Source organism: Enhydra lutris, unplaced genomic scaffold (assembly GCF_002288905.1).
Source record: "Enhydra lutris kenyoni isolate GAN:26980312 unplaced genomic scaffold, ASM228890v2 scaffoldscaffold2, whole genome shotgun sequence".
Taxonomy (NCBI): domain Eukaryota; kingdom Metazoa; phylum Chordata; class Mammalia; order Carnivora; family Mustelidae; genus Enhydra; species Enhydra lutris.
Window position 1 is genome coordinate 38,933,670 of NW_019154086.1, and position 21,004 is coordinate 38,954,673.

The window sequence follows — 21,004 nt, forward strand, 5'->3', positions numbered from 1 at the left end:
TTAAAGTTATATAATCCTGGTAGAGTACAGTTTTTTCACTTCTAGATATTTTTTTTAACGTAAATATAATCATTCATTTCTGCTTGTTCTCTCGCTTCCTCCCACTCTTCCCATCCCTACCCCTCTTTCACATATACACATCCCATATAAACCCCAGGAAAGCAAGATCCAAAATGGTTGGTAAAGGAATATTTAATCGCTATTTTTATATCAGTGGGATCAATAAAAATGTTATATTTTTGTATCAGTGGGACCATATAATAATGGAAAAAAGTATAAGCTTTTTCCACTGAATGATACAACTCAGATATTCTGTCATGTCAATAATTATTGGAAGTAATAGAACTTCTTTGAGTTATGATATCTAAAAAGATGTAAAAAGCTCCTCACTTCAATCAGAAAAAGGGGAGAAATGTATACAAATATGAAAAGCCATCTTGGAGACTTTGCAATATTATTTATCTACTGAACCAAACATCTTCTAGTTCACAAAATACTTTAAAAAACACTAAATTTTAATTCTTATCCACAAAACTCTGTGAAATATACACTGCCAATAGTATTGTCATATTATCATAGACAAAATACAATTTAGATGGGCAACCCCAACGTATCCAGATTCATATATCCAACTGCCTGTTCAATATCTCCACTTGCTTGCCTAATAGATGTTTTAAACCTAATTTTTCTCAAATGGAACTCTCACTGTCTCTTTCCTCAAAATCCGCTCTACTCCTTGTCTTTCTCCTCGGTAAACAGCATCCTGTATTCACCTAGTTTCTCGGGCTGTACACCTTGGTATCATTCTTGACTCCTCAATTTCTTTATTTCTTCTATCAAATCCTATCAACTTCAAAACAGAGCCATAATTCTATCACTTATCATAGTCACTGTTAATACTCCAGATCATCATCACCTCTGGCCTGGCTATTGCAGCAATATTCTGACTTGTCTCTTTGTTGGCACTCCTGCCCACCTTCCACCTTCAATCTATTCTCCAAAGAACAGCCAAAGTGATCCTTTTAAAATAAAAGATCACCTCACATCTCTATTTAAAAGCTACACATAACAAATTCCAAAGTCCTATAAATACACAACATGATCCTGCCGCTAGCACCTTCCCTAACCTCATTCTCTCCACTCTTTCTGCCTATACTTCAGCCACTGTGGCTTTCTGTCACACCTTGAAAACACCAAACATACTTTATCTTTAAGGCTTTGTATTTGCTTGCTGTTCCCTTTCCTTGGAACATTGCTCCAGAAATCTACATGGCTCAGTCTCTTGCTGTAGACCTATGTTAAAATGTCAAAGTCTCAGAGAAGCCTCCTCTGACCACCCTATCTAAAATGGCCAGACTCCTCTCGTCCCTGCCACTCTATATCCCTTCAGCCTAACATGGATTTTTCTTTCTTTCCTTTTTTTTTTTTTGAAGGTTTTATTTATTAATTAGAGAGAGAGAGAATAAGAGAGAGGGAGCACAAGAGAGGGAAGGGTCAGAGGGAGAAGCAAACTCCCTGCTGAGCAGGATGCCTAATGAAGAACTGGATCCCAAGACTCCAGGATCATGACCTGAGCCAAAGGCAGTTGCTTAACCAACTGAGCCACCCAGGCACCCTGACATAATTTTTTTTTTCATAATTTTCTTTATAGCACTTATCACTACTTGACATACAGCATATCTCTTTGTGTTCATTTCCTCTCTCTCACCCTAGAATGTAGTAATAGCAGTAATAATAGCCATAAATGGTTATTATTAATACTATTATATATATAATATCTAATATTATCATGTATTTATTATGTAACGACTAAGAAACCACTAAGAAACAGACAGTCTTCTAGAGGTTTTCTATGTCTGAATTCATTCGATCCTCAACAACCACCCAATGAGTTAAGTACTATTTTCATCCCCATTTTACAGATCAGAAAGGGGAGGCCTACAGAGATGTAAGAAAATATTCCCAAGGTCAAACAGCTAGCAGGTGATCCAGCTGCAATTCAAACCCTGGCAGGCAGTAACCAGAAGCCACACTAACTGCTGCATTCTGCTATTTCACTGAAAGGTATGAGAGCAGAGCCTTAAAGTGTATCATTCCTTGCTGTAGTCATGGTGGCTAAAATAGTACCTGATGAAGAATAGGCTGTCAAAAAAATACTTGTTCAAGGAAGACAGCAAGGAAAAAAAGAGAAGAAACAAACCCAGACATATTGATAACCTGCCCTGATTATACAATTGGGAATTTGCACAGCCTAGATTCAAACTTGAGGCTCCGCTTCCTAATCTAAGCTCTTGCAGCTCTGTCATGGCATGGGTTTTCTCACATATCTGCTCTCATAGGATCTTCACAACTTTGTCAGGTCAAATAAAAATAAAAATTAGTCACACCTTTACAGATGAAAGTAAAGGGCTTAAAAGGTTAAGTAACTCTCCCAAAATTCATATATTAACTAACCTAGAAGAATAAACCCACATTTCCTGGTTCCGAAGTTGGTGTTTTCTCATCACATTCTGCTGCCTCCTGAAGATGACAAATATTACTGGCTCACTGAGTTAACCCATCCTATGTCCTAGCTGAAATAAAAACAAATTCCTTGTGTGAAATGTTGGCAGCAAGGGGCTTTTAAAAGTTCCTTTTGTTTCCAGATACTACAATGTCTGTTTCTAGAATATGCGCAATATTCTTGGTGGTTATAGACTAAGCCTTAAAAAGGGAATAGATACATGCCTCTTTTAATGAATCCATGCTTTCCTTTCCTGTTCCAAGTAACAGCAAAGTTGCAAATGGTAAAGATCTTTACAACATTTGTTTTTGAATATAAGAAATGTCCCAAACACAGATACACAGGGATAGAGCAAAATATCACAGAAATAATCCAAGCAATAAAGAACCAAAATTCTGAGCAATCTTTGAAATGTAATAGCTCAACTGGAACATTTCCATGGCAACAACAGGATCACATGGTTGTGTGCTACTTTTAACATTTAACACATTTTCCTTAGGAACTGTCATGATTACCACAAAAAGGTTTCATGGTATTACAAAGACAAAATAGGTGTTAAAGGGAACAGGCACTTCCTGCTTGCAAAATTTTTATTGAAAACGTGTAAAGAGAGTAAATAGTTTATAAATATGAATCTGTTTAACTCAAAACACCTGAGAAGGTCTTGAAGCCTGCTAAACACTGGGCTCAGGACTTCAGCAAAACACACAAGGAGTAAGTAACTTGCTTAAAGTTATACAGCTGATACAAGTGAGAGTGTCAATTTAAATTCACACCCTTTCTTGAGTAGTCATGCTTTCCACTTTGCTAGTAATGTATACAGGTAACAAAAGTTACTGACCTGGCATATATATATATATATATATATATGTATATATATATATATATATATATATATTTTTTTTTAAGAGAGATAGCTGAAGGGGAAGAAGATCATGTCAAATCTGCAGTACCATAAGAACTAGTTTATTTGGTAAGTCAAGTACCTTCATCAATTCCTCTACTTCCCAGCAGTGACTGTCAAACTTTTTGTGAAATGCTAGACCCTCCCAAGGGAACCTCATGCACGTTAATGATTTAATCAGCTAGAATGTTAAATAATAATTTAAAATATATATGGAAATTAATGAAGGAACTTATTACCAGGTTTTACTTTTCTTTTTTTTAAAGATTTTATTTATTTATTTGCAGAGAGAGAGAGAGATCACAAGTAGGCAGAGAGGCAGGCAGAGAGAGAGGAAAACAGGTTCCCCGCCGAGCAGAGAGCCCAATGCGGGGCTTGATCCCAGGACCCTGAGATCATGACCTGAGCTGAAGGCAGAGCCTTAACCCACTGAGCCACCCAGGCACCCCACCAAATTTTACTTTTTATAAGTTATAATTTTACCTCAGATTCTAAGGGTAAGTAAGAAGAAAAGGGTTCTACTCAAACAATAACAACAACAACAACGAACAGCGTCTTAAGTTATAAAAAATTTAGTTAAGGACTCCAAAATATTTCCTATTGAGGATCTAATTATTTAAAGTCTTAAATATATTCCAATGTAGGATACCAGTCCATAGCTTTATGTCTGCTTTTTGCTCCAAGCTCTTTCTTGCATATGAAACTCAATGGCACTTAGTAGCCAGAGGTATTATGGTTAGGTGCTAGGAGAAAAACAAAAATAAAATACTTAGTCATGGATGCTGGCAGTGTGCTTTGGGGTCTGAACCCAATTTTCAATGGATATGTGGGGGATATCCCCCACACCATGGAACAACTCAACTCAATTCTGTCATTATCTACTTAGAGATAGCATCAGATTCTACAGGTTAAAGGTTTAGTCTCACAAGACTGCCCTCAACTCTTCAGACACCAGTTTTAAGTCCAGGTTATCACATATGCTTTTGATTCACTGGCTATAGGTTAGAGGTTCCATTGACAGCCCCCTCCTTGGGTTCAATTAATTAGTAAAGTAGTTCACAGAACTCAGAGAAACAATCTACTTACCAGATTATCAGTTTATTATGAAAGAATAGAACTCAGGAACAGCCAGATGGAAGAGATGCATAGGGCAAAGTATGTGAGAAGGGATGTGGAGATTGATGCCCTTTCCAGGCACAGAATTCTCCCCAAATCTCAATGTGTTTATCAATCTAGCAGCTCTTTGAACCCTGTCCTTTTGGGTTTTTATGGAGGCTCTATTACACAGTAAACCACAGGCCACTGGAGATCTAGTCAACTTCCAGTCCTCTGTCTCTCCCCAGATTGGGGGCTGGGGGAGACTGAAAGCTCCAACCCTCTCATCGCAGGGTTGGTTCTCCTGGCAGCCAGCCCTCATCCTTTGATGGGGTCCCAAAGTCACATCCTTAACATAACAAAAGATACCCTTTACCACTCTCACCAAATTAAGTGAAAGCATACAGCTTAAAAGTCACTGGTTAAAGCCAGTTATTTGGTTAAAATTGGCTCATTTTCCCTACAAGCTGATATTTAGTAGAGAATAAGGGAAAACATTCCCATTTTGAATGAAAAGCTATAGGCATGTCAACGTATGTTAAGAAGCTAATAACCAACTGGTGTAAGAAAGCACAAGTATGTGGCTTTGAAATTCTATAAGAATACAGTAGCTACCTAGTATAGATGCATAGCCTAACATTTAATATTGTAACTCTATAAAGAAATCACCAGAATTCTTCTATGGAATCCTTAACTCAGCATGTTTATCTCTAATTAAAGCTTTGATTTTTGCCAAAATATCAACACATCTTCTAAAATGAAACACAAAGTTAAAAGAAAACAAGACAACTAACTGTTCAGAAAAGAACAATTCTACTTCAGTATGAATAAAATTGTCACAAGAGGGTTAGGATGAGTTACCTTTCTAAAAGAAAAGAAATTTTGCTTTTTAAAAAGAAAATGAGAGTGGGGGGAAGTCTTGTTAAGTTTTAGTTTCAAAAAGATCTGTCAAACAGGAGAGAAGAAAAGTGATACCTGTACTTACTGTCGTTGGATCCCATGCTAATGAGGTCATCAGAGTCAACATTGTGAACTATGGCTGCTTTGTATCCTGCTCTCTGTGCATTTAAAACCTGCAAGTCAGAAAACAATCACAATTATGAGGAAAAGACTGCTTTGTCATACAGTCCCTCAACTTCAACATAAACCAGCAAGTCTATACCATGTGTCTAGGACTAGATTACGTATATATCTAAGAATAGATCTCAAATATGTTCTTGAAACATAACATATTTTATAATTATCAATGACTTTGGATATTTTCTTGATTTCATTCATGACATGAAGTGAATGAAAAGCAAATAAAGGACAGATACAAGCTAAAATACTAAACCCACCTAGCTCTAACACATAGAGATTTGCTATGATCATGCTCAAGAGCCCTTGGACATTCAAATATATGCTGCTTATAGGGGAATAAACTTGGATAAATTACTTTTAGTCATGCAGATTAATCAGAATAATTTTATCCTATCACTGAAAAAATAAATAAAAACCCAGTCTATAGTCGATGAGTGCCTCAAGGAATTAAAAGCATCTGTGAAACAGCCTCACAGAGCAGGTGCTCACTAAATATTCCTTATTCAAGAGTAAATGTTTAAAACATGCACACAAATTAATAGCCCACATTATAACATTACAAACACAAGAAAGAAAATTAGGCAGAGATTTTCTAAAAACTGATTAAAGTAGCATAAATAGTTCACCAACACAGGACCTACTGCTCTAATGTTAGGAATATGGTAAGAAAATTAACCAGCCAATAAAACTGTTAATAAGGAATGTTTATTAGTCCTGCAAGAAAATGTCAAAAATCAAGAAAGTTTGTCATTTTTTTTTTGTTACATGTGCATTTTTAAGTATCCAGCTAAAACTGACAAACTGCTAGCTCCAAAACTTCTTCCACATAGATAATATTGTTTTTTCAAGGGGTGGAAAAAAATACTCTTAAGAAGGATATTATAGTTTCTAAATCTTACTTATTTATTACTTATATATTAATCTATTATTTGTTCATTCTATTACCATAGCAGAAGAGACTTCACTTAGCTTTTAGTTAAACAGAAGTATACTTGCTTGGGGTTGCTATTAGTTTATTTGATGCTTTCATGACCATTTTAACTGCTCCCAAAAAGCTAACCCAGTAACTGAGGAGAAATGTTTAAGACATTCAAAAAACAAATGTTGCCAGAGATACAATTTAAGAAATATAAAATTTATATCAAAAGATGTTTTCTAATAAAAAAACAAGTTTTAGCTTTTTAAAGCCAATGAATTTGGCTTAAAAAATCATGTAAATTTGAAATTACATGATTTAACTTGTTTCCCTGCAAAATATATATTTGTGATATAACACAATAGGACACATAGGAAGGTGGTCTCAGGAACCATGATAAAGAGTGGAAAAAAAGTTCAATTCAACTAGTATTTGTGGAGTTTACATAATAAAATTACATAAGGTACTGTGCGGCACAGTGCAGAACTCAAAGGTGAATTAGAAACAACCCTTGCTCTGAAAGAGCTCTCGATTCTCATGGATATCCAAAGAGGTCAGGCACTTTCTGCCTCTTTATTAGCTCATGCTAGTATGTCTGCTTGGAATAGGCTTTGTCTTCTGAATGCCTATCAGGCCTTCAAATTTCATTATCTCCATGAAGCCTGCCCTGTTCCATGACCTGCTGTGCATCTTTTTTCAAGCACCCACATAACCACTCCCTGCTTACAGCATTTATATCAATTTGTTTTCATTTTTCTTAAAGATCTTATATTTCACCTTCTACACACACACACACACACACACACACAAACGTACTATCCCATTTCAAAAAAACAAAACAAAACAAAAAAAAACAACCTTCCATGGGGTCCTTAAAGCTCCTGTAGTTGTTTACGTGTGAGCTTTTCTGGTAGGAAGAGATAAAACCATCATTAATTTTACAAAAGGCTTTCTGAACCCCCAAATGTTAGTAACTACCAATATAAATTATTGGATTTACAACAACCTGCCAAGTGTGTAATTAAAACTAGCCATTAGATTCTTAAAACTGCATGGAGCAACTGAGGAGAAATGTTTCCTTCACACATCCAAAATGCAATTGGTTCCATAAATACAATCTAATATTATATCAATATCAAAAGCTGTTCTCTGCTAACAAAACAATAAAATACCTCAAATAGAAAACTTAGAAAACCACTAAAATAGGCAGGGATTTTTGAATGTACAAGTGTGACTTCCCAAAATTAGAAACATGTTTTCAAAAATTTAACAAGAAGTCTTCCCTAAGGCTTTTGTTGTTTTTATTGATCTCCAAAATAAAGTATTAAAATTAAATCAAGAAACACATTAACATATGGACCAACAGACTTGTGAATACAAACAAGGAAACTATATCCATGTTTATGAACTACAAAACGTGTGCATCAAGTCAAATTAAATTACATTTTTAACTAAGCAGCAGCTGGTATTTTTAAGAACACGAGGCAGAAATAAAACCTAAATCAACTTAGTAAACATGTGCAAAGTTTCACATTCATAAAATGCAACCTCACACATGGTGTCAGATGGAGGCAAAGAACTCAAAGATTGATGAATAAAAAACATGCACTGTGAACAAACCTAAATTCCAAGAGAGACATCAAAACTGAAAATTTCATGAAAAAGCCTTCTGAATTGTATTGCCAATCTGCCTTTTAAAGGAGATTGATCAAAGCCATTAGCTCAAATTGTGGTAAATGCTCTAAATATTTTAGCTCTAATAAAAAATTAGCTGCAACTTAAAAATTATGTAGACCAGGCGGCACCTATCCAAGAGTTCTGGAGTAATACAGGACCGCTGGCTTGTTATAGGAAGTAGCCAGAATGTCAGAAGATAGCAAACTGTTAATGGAAAAACTTTCAGTAAGGTTCGAAAAGGAACCCTGGAAATGACACAATAGTTCATCTTATTTCCAGAGTGGACAAATTGGTAATACTGACACTAATAAAACAAGTCTTGTAAGAAGAACTGATTGAGCTGTCAAGATTGCAAGTAAAGATCTTTTATGGGGGGCGCCTGGGTGGCTCAGTGGGTTGGGCCGCTGCCTTCGGCTTGGGTCGTGATCTCAGGGTCCTGGGATCGAGTCCCGCATCGGGCTCTCTGCTCGGCAGGAGGCCTGCTTCCTCCTCTCTCTCTCTCTCTGCCTGCCTCTCCGTCTACTTGTGATCTCTCTCTGTCAAATAAATAAAATCTTTAAAAAAAAAAAAAAAGATCTTTTATGGGATTTGAAGGATTGAGAAGTTGGGAGTTAACTGTTGATAGGATACATGTAACAAGGCTCCAGACTAAAAGCTATAATGAATAAAGGAAGCTTCTATATGCTAGTGCTTTACATATATTATCTCTAATACCTAACACACCTCAACAAAGTAGTTATTCTTTTCTACATTTTAGAAAGGAGGAAAAATGGGTAAGTAAAAGTGCCCTACAATCGCATTTAGACAGAGCTGCGATTTTTTTTTAATCTGATTAGAGAGAGAAGCTTGGGATTTCCCAATGAATCAGGAGGAGAACGAAAATTATGAGCCTTACTTAACATTTTACAAATGTGTGAGAAAAGGAACTGAACTGAGAAATCATCAAAACTTAGACAACATGATCATAAAACCTTGTGGGTCAAATGAAACCTCTATGCAAAACAGAGTTTAAAGCCAAGAAGGAAAGTGCTAAAATACTGTCATAGAGTTTTTGGAAACTTAGAGGGGAAATATTTGGTGGGCTGAAATGCCTATCACAGATTTTATGCGACATAAATTACACTTTAACAAAGAGAAAAAATTTGGGCTAACTGTAGGAAAGAGTTGAGGGAAATTTCTCATATGATAAGAAAGAGAAAGAACAAAACAAAAGTCAGGACCTAGCAAGGCCTACTAAAAACAAAATAAAACATTGACATTACTAAATAAAGAATGCTACTGAAAGAAAGATCTGCAGAGAAGTTAAAAATATAAACTCTTGGAACAAAATTACCTGCATTCCAATTCTGACTCTGTCACATATAAGTTGTATGAACTTAGGCAAGTAAGTTAACTTCTCTGTAAGTCTGATAATATACCCAACTTAAAGAGTTACTATGAGGATTAAATGATTTAATATATGTAAAACACTCAAAATAGTGCTTAGACAGTACCTGGCACATATTAAATAAGTGCTAGTTATGAGTACTGTCATTGCTATTGATTTTTATTGTTGCTCTTGGAGAATCCAAGGTGAGAAGAAAGAAAACAAAGGGCCAGATTGGCAGTACTACCTTGGAGACCATTCCAAAAATCAGACATGGCATCTACTCTGTTAGGGTTCACAGAAGGCAACTGAATAAGGTGCTGACATGGCTGAGGCAGTGTTTTAGAACAAATTTGGTCTACTTAGATTGATATGGAAAGGAGAAACTGAAAATGTGGAGATGTTATGAAAAGGCAGGATAGAAAGATGGCAATGATATGAAAGAACAATAGTTATTATTCTTCTTCAAAAACTAATTTTTGGACCTTGGAACCTAGGAAACTTGGGGAATATGCTTAAACAGAAATGGAAAAGCCTGAGAAGCAGAGCTTGTTTTCACAAGGAAAGAGAAAGGAATGCCTCTGAATAATGGGGGAGGTAGCAAGGTTTCTATATATAGTTTTTTTTTTTTTTAAGGTAAGACAGAATACAAAAGATTATGACTTGAGATAAAAACTTAAAGATTTTCAGCAAATTAATTCACTCATTCATCCAACAAATATTTGGAGTAAATCTAGCTACGTGGTTGCTAAAAATAATTAACTTCTAATAAGACATAATCCATTCACAGTTTTACATTTCTTATAGTCTTCAAACCCCTTTAACATCTGTACGTGAACTAAATGTACTTCTTTTTTTCCTCTGAGAAGAGATGCTACACATAAGCAGAGCTATGTATATCTCTAAGCTATATATTTGTAAGAATGGTAAAAATTCAACAGAGCTGACTTTCCTTGATGAAAATAACCTTGAAAAGAACCCAATTATTGACAGCAGAAACACTTATAAGATTTTTTTAAATTTTGAAACACATTTCAAGTCTTTATCTGAATTATAAATTTGGTTTTTTTCTTTCATGAAGAAAAATTTGTAACACCTGAACAACAATGAAAAAGCAAGCTTATTGGATTATTTCAGACAGACAGGTAACATTCCATGAACAGCATATACATGTCTCCTACAGATGCCCCATGTTTCTAAGAATATCTGCTTTCAATTGATGGGACAAAATATGTTTGATTCAAAATAGTAGCCAAGTTTAAATATATTCCCTTCTAATTTTAGTGATAATACAATCTTAAGTTTAGTTCATTATTTCACCATTTTATTATAAATGTAAAAAGGTCATTTATTTTTAACTAGAAAGCTGAAATACGTCAGACTGTAATTCATTCAGAATGAAAATATGATTTAGAGGGAAATTTCTATGAGATGTTATAATTTTATTTACTGAAACAAGTAAAGTAGTAATAGGAGTAAAAAAAGATGTAATAAATATTAGGGAATTTTTACCTGGAAAGTCTACCTGGCTTGGGTATAAATATTAAAAGATACACCTATCTCAAGATGCATTGTAAGCACTTGACTACTAGGAAGAGAATGACTAAATTTAATCATATGATACCTACAGTGACTTTGAAATGAAATGAAATGAAATGAAAGCATCTTTCATTTTCTTTTGGCTCTCAATCTACTTTCCTGCCCAATAATGAACTTGAGTTCACATTTTATATTGACATTTTAAAATATTTCTACATTATTAGTGTTATCTACAAAAAAATCCCACAATCAACATATTTTCTGGTAAAACACTGAATGTTTTCTTCTCAATAACAGCAACAAGAGAAAGATGTTAACCCTCACCTCATCTATTCAGCATTGTATACTGAAATTCTGGCCAATGAAATAAGGAAGGTGGGAGGCACGGGGCAGTGGAGATTGGGAAGAGAGATAGAAAGAGTGAATATAGATTACCAAAGAAGATTCTCTTTATTTTTAAGTTGACATAACCATCTACTTAGATGAACTAATAAAAGGCTTCGAGAGAAAATAATTGAGTTTAGAATTCAGCTTAAGCTTATCCAGCTTAAGCTTCCTTCAAAAATGAAGGTGAGGAGCGCCTGGGTGGCTCAGTCAGTTGAGCAACTGACTTCTTTTTTTTTTCTTAAATTTTATTTATTTATTTGACAGAGAGAGCAAGAGAGAACAAGCAGGCAGAGTAGCAGGCAGAGGGAGAGGGAGAAGCAGGCTCCCCACTGAGCAGAGAGCCCAAGGACGGTCGCTTAACCAACTGAGCCACCCTGGCACCCTGAGCAACTGACTCTTGATTTTGGCTCAGGTCATCTCAGAGTCCTGAGATCGAGGCCCAAGTCCAGCTTGGTATAGTCTGCTTGTCCCCCACCCCATGCACTCACTCACTCTCTCTTTCTAAAATAAATTAAATAAAATCTTGAAAAAAAAATGAAGATGAAATTAAGACATTTCCAGATGAACAAAAACAGAGAATCTGTGCCAGTGGCCTTACAAGAAATATCAAAAGGAGTCCTTTAGGCTGAAATGAATGAAATGAAGAGTAGCCAACAAGTTGAATCTATACAAAATAAGTAGCAGCAGTAAATATAACTACATAGGTATTATGAAAACTGTATAAAGATATTTTTATTGGGCATCTGGGTGGCTCAGTTGAGTGCCCAAATCTTGGTATGGGCTCAGGTTGTGATCTCATGGGTCCTGGGATCCAGCCCCACTTTAGGCTTCCCCCAATCCCCCAGGAGAGATTTTGCTTGAAGATTCTCTCCCTCTGGCCCTCCCCCAACTCATGCATGTATACTCGCTCACACTCTAAAATAAATAAATCTTTTTTTAAAAAGACGTTTTGTTTTGTTTAGGACACCTAATTTTTTTTATTAGATTCAACAGATATAGATGACTCTGTATGTACCTATTCATCTATCTATGAAATTGCTATGAAAGTTTCTAAATGCATTCTCTCAATCTCTGCACTTTTCTCTCTGTTGACCAGAACAGTGTGTGAAGTAGCAGACATTCCTGGCTTGCAGTCTAAGTATTGCTGTAGTCCACATTTTTTTTTTTTTAAGATTTTTACTTTATTTTGAGAGAGAGAGAGAAAGCGCGCACGTGAAGCGGGGAAGGACAGAGAGAGGAAAAGAGAGAGAATCTCAAGCCAATTCCCCACGGAGCATGGAGCCTGACACAGAGCTGGATCTCACTTCCCTGAGATCATGACTTAAGCCAAAATTAAGAGTCAGATGTATAGCAACCAAGCCACCCAGGTGCCCCTGCAGTCCACACTTTTGATGTGGTTGGGTCCAGGCTGGCTGGGTCCAAGGACCCACAGCGGAATCCCACAGGACCGGCCAAGAGGGTCACACAGGATAGAAATCAAACTGAGAGGAAGTGAGAACAGAGTTTACAGAAGACACAGGGAATGTAGATATGGACAGAGTGTCCAGGAGACTTGGAAAGGAAAGGCGATTGAGTCTCCAAAGATATTTTTATTTCTAACTCTTTCCTGCTCCTATTTGTTTTAAAAGACAGCTGCATAAAAAAATAATGTGTTAATAGACTTATATAAAGATACAATTTGTATGACAGTAATAGTACAATAGCATGATAGAAGAGGTAGGGAATAAAGGTCTACTGAACCAAAATTTTCATATACTATTTAAATTGACTTAGTACTAATCTAAACTACACTGTTTTAGGTTAAGATGTTAATTGCAATAGCAGGACCATTACTATCGAAAGTAACTAAAAAATAAACAGAAGAAACAACAAGGAAATTAAAAAGATATGTTAAAAAATATCCATTTAACACACAAAAAAAGGCAGGAATTGAAAAACTAAAAAAGACATACAGAAGAGATAAAAAACAAATTAAGTGCCAGACGTAAATCCTACTTTATAATTACATTAAATGTAAACATACTGAATATCCCAATCAAAAACCAGAGATCGGCAGAATGGATTAAAAACATGATCCATGTCTTACTAAGACAATTTTCCATTTTCCATCAGGAAGCTATAGCCACTATAAACATACACACGTTACTCATAGAGTTCCACAATACATGAAGCAAAATTTAAAAAGTGAAGGGAGAAACACACAATTCAACGATAGCTGGAAACTTCAATGCCCCACTTTCTCTAATGGATAGAACAAGTCAGAAGATCAATGAAGAAATGGAAGACTTGAACAAGATATAAACTAACTAGACCTAACAGACATCTATAAAACATTCTACTCTACAATAAACATTTTTCTCAAGTGCAGTTTCTCCAGGGTAGACCAGATGTTAGGGCATAAAACAATCCTCAATAATTTTAAAAGTACTAAAATCATACAAAATTCTCCAACCACAATGAAATGAAGTTGGAAATTAATATTTGAAGGAAATTTGGGAAATTCACAAATATACCAAAATTAAACAGCACATCCTAAATAACCAATGAGTCAAAAAAGAAATCACCAAGGAAATTGTAAAATACTTTGAATTGATGAAAACAAAACATATCAAAACTTTTGGAATGCAGCCAACACTGCATTTGACAAAATCAATACCCTTTCATGATAAAAATACTCAATAAATAAGATGGTCCCAGCACAAAAACAGACACAAAGATCAATGGAACAGAATAGAGAGCCCAGAAAGAAACCCACAACTATATGGTCAATTAATCTACAACAAAGAAGCCAAAAACATATAATGGGGAAAAGACAGTCTTTTCAACAAATGGTGCTGGGAAAACTGGGCAGCTACATGCAAAACAATGAATCTGGACCACTTTCTTATACCACACAAAAATATACTCAAAATGGATTAAAAATCTAAATGTGAGACCTGAAACCATAAAACTCCTAGAAAAAAACATAGGAAGTAATCTCTTTGACGCTGGCCTTACTGACATTTTTCTAGATAGGTCTCCTCAGACACGGGAAATAAGAGCAAAAATAAACCACTGGGATTACACCAAAATAAAAAGCTTTTGCAGAGTGAAAGAAATCAAAATGAAAAGGCAATCTCCTGAATGGGAGAGGATATTTGTAAATGATTTATCTGATAAGAGGTTAATATCCAAAATATATAAAGTATACAACTCAACACCAAAGTATGTATCCACGAGGATGTGGAGAAAAAGAAACCCTAGTGTACTGTTGGCGGCAGTGCAGATTAGTGCAGCCACTGTGGAAAACTACATAAGTTCCTCAAAAATTAAAAACAGAAATACCTAAAACCTGGTAATTCTGCTACTGGGTATTCACCCAAACAAAACAAAAAACACTAATTCAAAAAGATACATGCACCCCAATGTTGATTGCTACATTATTTATAATAGCCAAGATATAGAAGCAGGTTAAATGTCCACTGATAGATGAATGAATAAAGAAAACGTGGTGTATGTGCGTGCGTGCGCACAAACACAAACACACAGACACACGTACAGAGTAATATTACTCAGCCATAAAGTAAGAATGAGATCTTACCATCTGTAACAACATGGGTGGGCCTAGAAGTATTATGCTAAGTAAAAGACAGAGAAAGACAAATACCAAAAGATTTGATTTATATGTGAAATCTAAAAACCAAAGCAAAGCAGAAATAGCATAAATACAGAGAACAAACTGGTGGTTGTCAGAGGCAAAAAGGAGTGAAGAGGAATGGCAAGTACAGGTTTCCAGTTACAGAATGAAGAAGTCACCGGGGTGAAAAGTACAACATAGAGAACACAGTCAATGGTATTGTGAGAGTGTTGTATGGTGACAGATGGTAGCTACACTTGTGGTAAGTATAGTATAACATACAGAGTTCGAATCACTATGTTATACACCTGAATCTAATGTAGCATGTGTCAACTATACTTCAATTTAAAAAATTTTAAAAAAGTGACAATCTTCAAAAAACAGTGCTAGATGGCCCCCCCCAACAAAAAAGAAAGAATACTGATGTATGGTGACTCTCACACACACACACACACACACACACACACACACACACAATATGATGTATCACTTGCACCAAATTCAAATACTAACTAAAAATGAGCCACTTAGACCTAAATTTAAAACATAACACAAAAAAATTTCTAGAAAAAATACAAGCAGAGATCTTTGTGACCTCAGGAAGGAAAATATTTCTTATTTATAACAACAAAAGCACAATTCATTAAAAACATCAGGTTTCATCAAAATTAAGAATTTCTTCTTTTTGAAAGACATTGTTAAGAAAAAACAAGCCATTGGCTAGAAGAAAATGTTTGCACCATGCATATCTGATAAAGGGCTTATATTCCAGAATATATCAAGAACTTTCAAAACTTATTAATAAGACAACCCCCCCCCCCCCAAAATGAGCAAAAGACTGAAGAGACTCTTTACCAACTTGGCACACTGGTGGCAAATACACACAAGACCAGTGCTCAGAAAAACCTACGGGCTGGTTAGATGGATGGAGGGATGGATGATGGGGTTTAGCTGTCCTGAAGGTATATGCTACCTGATTTAACTGTTTAGAATTCATTGTGATGATTACTCCAGTAAGAAGAACAAGTGAAATGATTCTAGTGCAAACATACATACCAAAGCAAGATAAATAAAGTTGCAAATATCTCTATTTTCGGACCTTCTAGTAGGACAAATAATTTTTAAAATGTTAGCTACATCAAGATAAATACAATGAAGTAGGGTTGCTTAATAGTACTTCTTAGTACAAAATGATGGTATCATGCCAAGTTCATCTAAGTCAAACAATTCGATGGGGACCAATGTTACTTGATCTATGTCCTCAGCTTTCTAAAGATCTCCCCTGATGCAGGGATAGATTTTAGACTATTTAGTTAAGACTGTAAAAATGAAAAATTCCATAAAAATTCACTCAATTAGACCTTTGATAGGTCCTCAGTGAGTTCAATAGTACTAGAGATAGCGTGCACATCCACTAATGACCCTAACTAACAAGGGCATGTGTCTGAGAAGTCCACCTCACCACCACTACTTGGCTAAAGTAAGAGTTTCCACTTGGTTTTAATGCTAAGTTTATTTCCTCAAGCTCTCTTCATCTGCAGGAAATAGCTGGAACTATGTCTCCTCATTTTTTGGTAAACATTTAGTGTTGGCATGGGGCAAGCCTTGAAAATAAAATGGCCACATTTTTCCATGATATTGTTTGATATCATGGATATTAAAATGATATTGAATTAAAAATCAGACGGTGGGGAGGAGTCAAGATGGCAGAAAAGTGGCAGGCTGAGACAACATCAGGTAGCAGATCAGGTAGATAGCTTATCAAACCATTCCGAACATCTACAAATCCAACACCGATCAAAGAGAAGAAAAGCAACAATTCTAGAAACAGAAAATTGACCACTTTCTGAAAGGTAGGACTGGCAGAGAAGTGAATCAAAGTGATGGGAAGATAGACCACGGGGAAAGGAGCCGGCCCCCGGCAAGTGGCAGAACGACCGAGCACAAAATCAGAACTTTTAAAAGTCTGCTCCACTGAGGGAAATCACTCCAGAGGCTAAACCGGGGTGAAGCCCACGCAGGGACAGCGTGGCCTCAGGTCCTGCGGGATCACAGAAGGATCAGGGGTGTCTGAGTGTCGCAGAGCTCACAGGTAGTAGAGCGGGAAAGCCGGCTACAGAGACAGAGCCAAGGAGTGAGCTCTCAACTCAGGGTTGCCTTGAACCATAATCTGTGGCACAGGTCACTGCTCTGTGAGTGGGGTCCCCACAAGATCCAGGGAGACTCCCCCCGGAAGAGCTCAGGGATCTGTGGGGTTTGGAGACTCCAGGCGGAGCTGTGTGCCAGAGACAGAGACGCTTCGTCACAGGCTGGGTGAGCTCGGAGCGCGGCCAGAGGCCAGGGAGACAGGAGTGATTGAGCACTTTTCTCCAAGAGTGGCCGGAGGCTGGGGAAACGGGACTGATTGAGTGCTTTTCTCCGAGGGTGCACTGAGGAGTGGGGCCCCGAGCTCTCAGCTCCTCCCGCCGGAGATTGGGAGGCCGCCATTTTCATTCCCGTCCTCCAGAACTCTACAGAAAGCATTCGGGAACAAAAGCTCCCAAAAGTGAACCCGAGCGGATTACTTAGCCGGGCCCCTGGTAAGGGCGGTGCAATTCCGCCTCCGTCAAAGACACTTGAGAATCACTACAACAGGCTCCTCCCCCAGAAGATCAACAAGAAATCCAGCAAAGACCAAGTTCACTTACCAAGGAGAACAGTGGAATTCCAGAGGAGAAGAAAGCAAAGCATGGAATTCAAGGCTTTCTCCCCATGATTCTTTAGTCTTGCAAAGATATTTTTTTTAATTTTACTTTTTTTCTTCTGCTAAATTTTTTTAACTTTTACCCTTTCCTCTTTTAACGTTTTTTAACTAGTTTATCTTAACAATACCTTTCATTAAAAAAAAAATAATCTTTTTTGAACCTTCATTATTATAGTCATATTTTATCTTTCATTGTATCTAAGTTTATTTTTTGTATACACATAGGGTTTTTGCTTCTAAAAAATTTGGGGTACAACTTCTTCTAATAGATCAAAATACACACTAAATTTACCACTGGGCTTGTTCTAGTCTCCAGACCGAGCAAATTCTCTCCACCTTCCTTTTCATTATTCTCCCAACCAACTTACCTTATCAACTCCATTTTTAGAAATTAAAAAAAAATTTTTTCATCTTTATAGTTATATTCCATCCCTTCATTGTGTTTACCCTTACATATTTTTCATTCTTTAAAATTTTGGGAGGTAGTTTCTTCTAAGAGACCAAAATACTCCCAAAATTAAGTGGGTGACCCTGTTCTAGTCACCAGTCTAATATATATATATATTTTTTTCTTTATATTTTTTCTTGATTTCTTTTCTTTTTTTCATTTATTTTTTCTGAACCTCTTTTACCCTCTTTCTCCCCACCATGATTTGGGGTCTCTTCTGATTTGGTTAAAGCACATTTTCCTGGGGTCTTTGTCACCCTTAGTATTTTATTTGCTCCTTCATATATTCTTATCTGGACAAAATGACAAGATGGAAAAACTCACCACAAAAAAAAAAAAAGAACAAGAGACAGTACCGAAGGCTAGGTACATAATCAATACAGACATGGGTAATATGTCAGATCTAGAATTCAGAATGACGATTCTCAAGGTTCTAGCCAGGCTCGAAAAAGGCATGGAAGATATTACAGAAACCCTGTCCAGAGAAATAAAAGCCCTTTCTGGAGAAATAAAAGAACTAAAATCTAACAAAATTGAGATCAAAAAAGCTATTAATGAGGTGCAGTCAAAAATGGAGGCTCTTACTGCTAGGATAAATGAGGCAGAAGAAAGAATTAGTGATATAGAAGACCAAATGACAGAGAATAAAAAAGCTGAGCAAAAGAGAGACAACTACTGGACCACGAGGGGAGAATTCGACAGATAAGTGATACCATAAGACAAAATAACATTAGAATAATTGGGATTCCAGAAGAAGAAGAAAGAGAAAGGGAGCAGAAGGTATATTGGAGAGAATTACTGGAGAGAATTTCCCTAATATGGCAAAGGGAACAAGCGTCAAAATCCAGGAGGTGCAGAGAACCCACCTCAAGATCAGTAAGAATAGGTCCACACCCCATCATCTAATAGTAAAATTTACAAATCTTAGCGACAAAGAGAAAATCCTGAAAGCAGCCCAGGAAAAGAAGTTTGTAACATACAATGGTAAAAATATTAGATTGCAGCAGACTTATCCACAGAGACCTGGCAGGCCAGAAAGAACCGGCATGATATATTCAGAGCACTAAACAAGAAAAACATGCAGCCAAGAATACTATATCCAGCTAGCCTATCATTGAAAATAGGAGAGATAAAAAGCTTCCAAGACAAACAAAAACTGAAAGAATTTGCAAACACCAAACCAGCTCTGTATGAAATATTGAAAGGGGTCCTCTAAGCAAAGAGACACCCTAAAAGTAGTAGACCGGAAAGGAACAGAGACAATATACAGTAACAGTCACGTTACAGGCAATACATGGCACTAAATTCATATCTCTCAATAGTTACCCTGAATGCAAATGGGCTAAATGCCCCAATCAAAAGACACAGGGTATCAGAATGGATAAAAAAAAAACAAAACCCATCAATATGCTGCCTACAAGAAACTCATTTTAGACCCAAAGACACTTCCATATTTAAAGTAAGGGGGTGGAAAACAATTTATCATGCTAATGGACATCAAAAGAAAGATGGGGTGGCAGTCCTTATATCAGATCAATTAGATTTTAAGCCAAAGACTATAATAAGAGATGAGGAAGGACACTATATCATACTCAAAGGAACTGTCCAACAAGAAGATCTAACAATTTTAAATATCTATGCCCCTAACGTGGGAGCAGCCAACTATATAAACCAATTAATAACAAAATCAAAGAAACACATCGACAATAATACAATAATAGTAGGGGACTTTAACAGTCCCCTCACTGAAATAGACAGATCATCCAAGCAAAAGATCAACAAGGAAATAAAGGCCTTAAATGACACATTGGACCAGATGGACATCACAGATATATTCAGAACATTCCATCCCAAAGCAACAGAATACACATTCTTCTCTAGTGCACATGGAACATTCTCCAGAATAGATCACATCCTGGGTCATAAATCAGGTCTCAACCGGTATCAAAAGATTGGGATCATTCCCTGCATATTTTCAGACCACAATGCTCTGAAGCTAGAACTCAATCACAAGAGGAAATTTGGAAAGAACCCAAATACATGGAGACTAAACAGCATCCTTCTAAAGAATGAATGGGTCAACCAGGAAATTAAAGAAGAATTGAAAAAATTCATGGAAACAAATGATAACAAAAACATAATGGTTCAAAATCTGTGGGACACAGCAAAGGTGGTCCTGAGAGGAAAATATATGGTGATACAAGCCTTTCTCAAGAAACAAGAAAGGTCTCAAATATACAGCCTAACCCTACACCTAGAGGAGCTGGAGAAAGAACAACAAAGAAAGCCTAAACCCAGCAAGAGAAGAGAAATAATAAAGATCAGAGCAGAAATCAATGAAATAGAGACCAAAAAAGCAACAGAACAAATCAATGAAACTAGGAGCTGGATCTTTGAAAGAATTAATAAGATTGAAAAATCCCTGGCCAGACTTATCAAAAAGAAAAGACAAAGGACCCAAATTAATAAAATCATGAATGAAAGAGGAGGGATCACAACCAACACCAAAGAAATACAAACAATTATAAGAACATACTATAAGCAACTCTACACCAACAAATTTGACAATCTGGAAGAAATGGATGCATTCCTAGAGACATATAAACTACCACAACTGAACCAGGAAGAAATAAAAAACCTGAACAGACCCATAACCAGTAAGGAGATTGAAAGTCATCAAAAATCTCCAAACAAAAGCCCAGGGCCAGATGGCTTCCCAGGGGAATTCTA

At 36.4% G+C, this 21,004-nt stretch overlaps 1 protein-coding gene across 3 annotated transcripts in view; it reads right to left on the minus strand.

The window, feature by feature from the left end:
- LOC111147519 (ring finger protein 13) overlaps window positions 1-21,004 on the minus strand; it is a 156,250-nt gene that overhangs the window by 55,050 nt on the left and 80,196 nt on the right. For all 3 annotated transcript variants that reach the window (XM_022503584.1, XM_022503567.1, XM_022503575.1), the window contains exon 5: window positions 5,488-5,575. In XM_022503584.1, coding sequence (XP_022359292.1) covers window positions 5,488-5,575 — 88 coding nt within the window. The remainder of the gene's footprint in view (window positions 1-5,487; window positions 5,576-21,004) is intronic.